Source organism: Sinocyclocheilus grahami, unplaced genomic scaffold (assembly GCF_001515645.1).
Source record: "Sinocyclocheilus grahami isolate Dianchi unplaced genomic scaffold, SAMN03320097.WGS_v1.1 scaffold322.1, whole genome shotgun sequence".
NCBI lineage: Eukaryota > Metazoa > Chordata > Actinopteri > Cypriniformes > Cyprinidae > Sinocyclocheilus > Sinocyclocheilus grahami.
The window spans coordinates 122,943-131,191 of NW_015505501.1; the positions used below are offsets into that span (position 1 = coordinate 122,943).

General features: G+C 34.6%; 1 protein-coding gene across 1 annotated transcript in view; it reads left to right on the forward strand.

Annotated features, from left to right (window-relative positions):
• LOC107602219 (ras-specific guanine nucleotide-releasing factor 2-like) overlaps window positions 1-8,249 on the forward strand; it is a 38,988-nt gene that overhangs the window by 11,665 nt on the left and 19,074 nt on the right. The window contains exons 3-9 of the mRNA XM_016294665.1: window positions 2,275-2,381; window positions 3,963-4,110; window positions 5,605-5,694; window positions 5,792-6,045; window positions 7,058-7,137; window positions 7,372-7,565; window positions 7,680-7,789. Of these exons, the coding sequence (XP_016150151.1) occupies window positions 2,275-2,381; window positions 3,963-4,110; window positions 5,605-5,694; window positions 5,792-6,045; window positions 7,058-7,137; window positions 7,372-7,565; window positions 7,680-7,789 (983 nt within the window). The remainder of the gene's footprint in view (window positions 1-2,274; window positions 2,382-3,962; window positions 4,111-5,604; window positions 5,695-5,791; window positions 6,046-7,057; window positions 7,138-7,371; window positions 7,566-7,679; window positions 7,790-8,249) is intronic.

Sequence of the window (8,249 nt, forward strand, 5' to 3'; positions counted from 1 at the left end):
ACTATTAATGGAAAAAGTTCTTTCCCGCCCTTTAAGAAATATTTTTAATTTTAAAATGTTAAAATGCATTCTAAATGCCATTCCATGTTGATTTGGTCATATTTTCTGGATTCTTAGAGATGTAGACCCTCTCGGGATTCTTGCGGTTTCGTGAGCTCTGCTGACCGTAAACGAGCTTCACACATGAGCAACACAGTTCTGGGTTCCCGTCTAAGAATAGTAGCTCTTCTGGCAGCGTGTTTCTCTCAGACGCGGTTATCTGAATGAAAGTCTACAGTGCATGACTTCGGAAGGACAATCTGTGTGTGTTTGTGCGCGTGACTCAAGAAAACACGCATCTAGAGCTGCTAGCAAAAATGATGCAAATGAGTCCGATATGAATATGAGTCCTGACCCGTCAATGAGCTTTGTTATTGTAATCGGATGCATAAATGGCATTCAGTGGGAGAAGATAGTTCTGTGGGTCTGTGAAAGTGAAACAGAATCCGACGTATTTGTGGGCTGGCCGTGTCTATTGTTATCTCTCGGTTTAAACAAGGCCTGAGGCTCAGGACAGTGCATTAAAGACAGAGAAGAAGCTCTGCCTGTTACATAACCACACACACACACACACACACACACCAGCCGTGCATCATGAGAACACAAACGAGCCCTTAAGCCTACGTCCTATAAAACACTCTCACAGTTTTCTGGCTCTTTCGCTCCATCACTTATGTCAAGAACCTGTCCAGGTCATATTTCTATCCATAATCAAGTAAATATACATAAGAAAATTAAGTCTGTAGTGAAAATCCTTTACTTAATTTAGTGTTCCTGCTAAAAAAAAAAAAAAAAAACCTGGCCTTTTAAAAACGCTCTCATTATGCGTAAATCTTGGATTCAATCTCTGTCAATTTGTTTTCTTTCAATTAGCACAGGTTTTGAATTTCTTTTTGAAATGGATTGGTCATAGATCTAAGCTAATGCACCTCAGCTTTTCAGTGAAAAAGCATTATTTGTGGGTAATTTTGGCAATATTTTGGCAAAAACTGAGCTGCATCAACGAAGGCCTACCATCAAGTAGTTCCAAAAATAAATAACAAAACCTGCGCTAATTGAACATAAATTGACCAAAAGATTGAATACAATGTTTGGTAATAATTTAATAATTTATTAGCCATTGTTTGTATTAATTATTTATAGGCTGGTCATTTTTGACCAGGAACAGAACAAGTATAACAAGGTGGTATCTCAAAAAAAATAAAATGTAATCTGGATTATGAAATCAGATTCCAAAAATGAAGTACTTGTAATTAGAGTATATTACATTTTAAAATGCTCATAATCTGATTACCGTTACTTTTTATGGATTACATGATGACATATTATTTACACAATAGCAGTAAATTATTCATAATGGATGTCTGGACAAAAGACTTTGGGCTTGTAATGTCATTGTTGTTTTCATGTTTATTAATATTTGTTCATATAATGCAGGGATTCCCAAATGTTTTTGTCAGCTGAACCTCTTAAATAAATACTTGGAATATCTCTGAGGAAGTTCATATTTGAAATAATTGAACACATTCACACGTTTACAGTTCTCTGACGTCAGTTGATGGTCAAATTGATATGCACGTAAACAAGTAAAATATCTATATTTTTAGCTTTCAAGGATTTAAATTATTTTTATTGTACATTTTTAAGATTGAATTCATTATTAGCTTTTTATTAACTCACAAACCCACTGCAGTTCTTACAGTCAGCCCAGTTTGGCAAACCCTGGCGTAATATAATGTTTAATTAAAAAAAATGGAATTGTTTTATCAGGTAATCTGTAATCAGTAACTGACTACGATTTGTAAGTAATCTACCCAGCTCTGGTGGTGATATTAACTAACATTTTTGGGAAAAATAAAATCATAGTCAAAATGACCAGAACACAACATGAGAGTTAAAGAAGACAATGCTCTTTTTTTTTTTAAACTTATGTTTTTCCCTTCCAGATATAATCTATTTATATTCTTTCCAACTGTGTGTTGGTGACACGCTTGGTGTTTTATTATATTAGCTTCCTTTGATTGGCTGTTTCACATGCTGCTTCATGATTTAAGACGAAATTACTCAGTAACACGTCTTCTGTCATTTCCATTTAATGAGTGCATGCAAGTTCATGCTAGTGGCCGCTGGAAGCATCTCTATTTAGGTCAGAACTGTATTAATGCTGCTCACTATGGGCCAAATGCACTATGAATACAGAATGCTCTCTGATGTTTCATTTCTCATCTTTATCAGTATTACTTCCTGGTGATTTTCGGCCACGATGGGCAGAAACCTCTGGAGCTGCGGACAGAAGAGGATGCAGATTGTAATGAGTGGGTGGAGGCCATTCAACAGGCCAGGTACAATAAAAATACAGAACACTCAACATCTTTGAGAACATGATGAGGTTTTGCTGAGCCGGTTAGCCTGTCATGTGACAACCTTTCTGTAGGAAAGAAAAATCACTTGTTTCTTCTAGACAGCAATGCAAATGAAGACTTTTGCTGAAGGCTTTTCAGAAGAAAAAAGACCTCCGTAACCCCACACCAGGGTTATTATAATTAACGAAAACTAAAAAAAAAAAACATTTGCATTTCTTTCTTAGAATAACTGTCGAAAGAAAGAAAGAAGATTATTTTGTTTTATTTCAGCTAATTTATCAGTTTGGTTTAACCTGAAGTACTAAATAACTAAAACTAAACCATAAAAAAAAACAAAATTCTGTTGCTTGGGTTAGGTTAGGTTTTGGTTAACTGAAAAAATAAAATATAAAAAAAACCTTAAACTTATTTTATTTTAGCTAATTTCTTAATTTCATTTAGTTTAACTTGAAGTACTAAAATAAGAAATAAAATTAACAAAAACTATACAGACATATATTTTTTAAAAATGACAAAAATGACAAAAACACAACAAAATTACTAAAACTTTTAACTAAAATTAAAGTGAAAACACATCAATTAGATTTAAAACACATATACTGTATATAAATATATGTTAAACATTATATAGAAATGAAATCTTAAGAATATTAGCAAAATTCTATGTTTATAATCAAAAGTCAAAGATCTTGATATTAAACAATTGACCAAATTATCTGAGCTGCTATCCACATTAATTTATAACACTATACTCATACTGTAAGTCAAAATTTGTCTAATTTATGCCTGTTTTTAATCCTCCAAATGAATTTTGGGAGAAACATCTGAGACTAAGCTAATACTTAAACTAAAGATAACTTAAGAACTTCATAGTTTTTTTTTTCTGGATTGGGTTTCAAATAAAACCAAGACCATACAACCTATTAGCTATTATGTAGACATTATGCATGCACCACTGAATATGCTTCTTATTGCATTGTTTTCAATTGAAAATTGTATTGAAAAAAAAAGGTATGTTTTGACATTTACATCAGAGTTTTGCATGAGGTTAATATATCAGGACCTCAGTGGTGCCTTTACTAAACTGGCTTAGCAGCATGCAGTTTTGATGGATTTGTTATGAGGAAGGAAAGCAAGCACGATCGCACATTTCACACAGATCTTTCACTCTACATCACTGGTGAGTTACAGGTCAGTTATGATGGAGGAGAAAATAACGCAGAATGCAGATGGTAAAATACAACTCTCCATATACTGTAAGCATGCATATTTAGGATAGCAAAATAAATAGGCTTATACATTTTTTTAATTGAAAAGACTTCCTATAGGTTTGGTTTTGCATTGCAATTAAACACAGTATTTCACTGCATATTCAGTTGGTACAATCTAGTCAAATTAGACAGATGCAACATCTTCAAAGGCCATAGACAAGGTAAAATAAAATACGACCCAGGACTATATTAAATAAGGCTTTTGAGTGGCTCATTGATTTATTTAGCACTCAGAGTTTCTCTTTGTAAATGTTTCTAAGCAGCTTTGTCCTTCTGCTGTCGCTGGCAGTTATTCAGACCTCATCATCGAGCGGGAAGTTCTCATGCAGAAATACATCCATCTGGTGCAGATCACGGAGACGGAAAAGGTGGCGGCAAATCAGCTGCGGACGCAACTGGAAGACCAGGATACAGAGATCGAGAGACTGAAGGCAGAGGTCAGTTCATCTTCATCAGTTCTGTCAAGGGTTGCCAGGTCCCAGAACAATTTACACTCCAACACCCACCCATAAGGAATGAGAACAAGGCCAATTTTTCCAGCGTCCAATCACAGTTGACAGACGTTTTGATAAATGTTTAAATTTAATTTTAATTTAATCTGTTTTTATTTGGATGATTTTAACTACACTAGTTACTCCTCTTTAATTAAATTTTTTACATTTTTAAAGCATTTTGCATGATAAATTGCGTAAAATGTGAGCTATGAATAATAATAACACTGTCACAGCATCTTATACTTGCATAGCTATGCATACAATTCTGTCTGTAAGTCTCGCAATTTTTTTCCCTCAGAATTATGAGATATAAACCTGAAAACTCAAGAAAAGAAGTCAGAATTGTGAGATGAAAAAAATTGCATTTACCAGCCCAAAACCAACTCAACACTAACCGAAAATGAATATAAACTAGCCTTGTTTTTAAGCATCCGGTCACAGTCGACAGCTGCTGGATTCCTATAAATGAAAAATTGCATTTACCAGCCCAAAACCAACTCAACACTAACCGAAAATGAATATAAACTAGCCTTGTTTTTAAGCATCCGGTCACAGTCGACAGGTGCTGGATTCCTATAAATGGACGATATCCGGGTCTGGTACCATGGGTGCAGCAGGCGCAATGATATTACGCAGCGCCTGAAAATAGTCCCCAGCACGCTCCCTGTGCAAGCAGGTGGTCACGTTGGTTATGTTGACGGAAGGTAGCCTATTTTCAGGCAAAATCACAACTTTTCATTTTCCGTCGGTCTTAGTACACGATGTAACTACAGAAGTGTCAAGTTTTACATAGGAAAAATAACGAAACTCTTTGGTCATTTTTGAGTGAGATGCTAACGGTCTAATCCGATTCAATGATCTATGCTAAGCTAAGCTAAAAGGGCTACCCCCAGACCCGGAGATCGGCTGAATGGATTAGAAAACGGTAAAACTCAACTGTTTAACTCGAGGGGAGTTGGAAAATGAGCCTATTTTCAAAAATAGTGGAGTGTTCCTTTAAGTTTTTTTTTTACATTTCTTTTTGAATGAATTTTAGCTAGACTACTTTATATGTAGTATTTGCATATTTATTGTTTACTGTATTCTATACCTCTTAAGTTACTGAATATATATATATATATATATAATATACTGTACACTCATGCAACCTTTAGTTTGTGACGTGACAGCAAACATATGTCCACCGTCCCGCTCTTACTTGCTCTTTCAGTGGTCCTTAGGTTGCCAGGTATTAACAGGAAAGGATCAATACGCATTAGTAAAAGGATCTTCATATTTTTTGTCTACAAATCAACCTTTTTGGTGGCCTCAGTGCATTATAAAAGTAGTCCCTAAAAAATATAAATTTCCAGCAAAAGCATTTTCAATATTTTTTCAAGAGCCCAATTGTACAAGAAAACCTGGCAACCCATATTAACTGTGTTATCTGTGTTCTAGATTGTCGTTCTGAATAAAACAGAAGAGCGAATGTTGCCCTATCAGTCCAATCCAGAGGAAGAAGATCCAGATATCAAGAAAATCAAGAAGGTACATGATTGTCTACATTTGGATTGTATATTTGTTCACAATTGTGTCTAGTGTAAGTGCAGTCATTCGGGCGTCTCCGTGGCATGTTTTCTCGCAGGTGCAAAGCTTCATGCGTGGTTGGCTGTGCAGAAGGAAGTGGAAGATCATCGTACAGGACTACATCTGCTCACCTCACGCCGAGAGCATGAGAAAGAGAAACCAGATCGTCTTTAACATGGTGGAGGCCGAGACGGAGTACGTGCTCCAGCTCTCCATCCTGGTCAACTGCTTCCTGCGGCCGCTCAGGATGGCGGCCAGCTCCAAAAAACCCCCCATTACTCATGACGATGTCAGCAGCATCTTCCTCAATAGGTATAAATCACGTGGTCAACTTGAAGTGAATTGAATACTTGGAGGAATACTCTGGAAGCTACTGTGTAACTGCGACTTTTTATCTCAGCAACTGTTTATATATCACAGTTCTGAGTTTGTGTCTCACAACTCTGACTTGTTTTTCTGAATTGATGTCTTGCTATTGTGATTTTTTTGTTTCTACCACAAAATAAAAAAATTATAAGGTAATTGTGACTTTTTCTTGCAATTGCGAGATTTTATATTGCAGTTCTGAGTTTTTTTTATAATTTTATAATTATAAGTTTATATCTTGCAAATTCAATTCTGAATTTTGTCTTCGAATTGTAAGTTTAGATGTCAATTCAGTTTTTCTTTTTTCGTTTCCACCAAAAAAATTTCTCGCAATTCTGACTTTTTTTTAAATCTCACAATTTTGAGATTATATCTCAGAATTCGTACTTTTTTCTCCAAATGTATATTTCGCTCTTCTGTTATTTAGTTTCTACCACTGAATAAAAAATAAAAAAAGTACCTGGAACTTTGTTTCTCACAATTCTTGCTTTTCGTCTCAGAATTGCGAGTTTACATCTTGAACATTTTTCTCTGTAATTCGTTTTTTTCCATCACAGAATAAATAATGAAAAACAGTAATTGCAAAGTTTTTTTTCCACAATTTTTTATCTTTTTTACCGTGTGGAGACAAAATACTGAATTGCCAGATATGAACTCACAATTGATAAAAGTCAGAATTGTGAGAAGTCACAATTACTTTAGTTATGAATCACTTTTAGTTTTTTTATTCTATGATAGAAACAAGCTTTATACAGTATTTCAGATTCTTTTTTCTAATTTTGTCATGATGTTGATCAAGAAAAAATTACTTTTATTCTGACAAACGTTTAAAACATGCAACTATCATCTTTTTTTACAATATGCAACTATATGCAACTCTTTTTGAAAGTATAATATCTGTCTTTAAGTATCAGAAATTGATGTGCCATGCATTTCTCATTTTTTCTTTATTTGTAAGTGAGACGATAATGTTTCTCCATGAGATATTCCATCAAGGCTTGAAGGCTCGGATAGCCAACTGGCCGACTTTAGTGTTAGGTGAGTTTTATTTTATTTTTTTATTTTTGCACAAAAACATACATGCCAGACATGCAGTGAAATGCTTTTTTTACTGTCCACACATAGAGTAAAAATTCATAATGAATTCATAAAACATCATAATAACATCTAATAACCTACACAAGTCAGAATAGAAATGACCACTTACATATCATCATTTTGTCTAACAATGTTCACATAAACATGATGCAAAACCGTACTGTGACGTTTCAGCGGATCTCTTCGACATCTTGCTGCCGATGCTGAACATTTATCAGGAGTTTGTGCGGAACCATCAGTACAGTTTGCAGGTTCTGGCCAACTGTAAACAGAACCGGGACTTTGACAAGCTTCTGAAGCAGTATGAAGCCAACGCCGCCTGTGAGGACCGAATGCTGGAAACCTTCCTCACCTACCCCATGTTTCAGGTGAACCGCTGACCTCTGAGCTTTGAGCAATAGTAACACTAGCATACTGCATATTGCATTTCATTTAACTGTGCTCCATTGTGTAAAACGGAGTACTTTAATTGTTACTATTAGATCCCGCGGTACATCATCACCCTTCATGAGCTCCTCGCCCACACGCCTCATGAACATGTGGAGCGCAAGAGTCTGGAGTTTGCCAAATCCAAACTTGAGGAACTGTCCAAGTGAGTGAAAGCTAAAAAGGCTTAGAAATAAAGATTTTTCATGTTAAGAAGCATTTTTGGGGTGTTTCGGGCTCTTGAGATGCTATAAGGTTTTATAGGTTCTTCAGACCAGTATTTTGGCTATAAAGCACCAGAACATAGAAAGTATAACAAAGAACTAGAGAATTAAAAGTTGTTCATGCCGTTCTTTTATTGATTCAGACTGTAAAAACATTGTTTGTTCTAATTGGAACGTTTATTTTTAAGAGTGAAGATTTAAAATTTTATATTTATGGTTTCTGTTTACATCAGTTTCAATCAAAATGATAAAAAAACTAAAATAGAAATGTATTATAAAATAAAAATAATATTTTTTATATTTAATAATTTGTATTATTAATTTATTCATATTACAAAAATATAATGTGTATATATATACTGTGTGTGTATATATATATATATATATATATTTTTTTTTTTT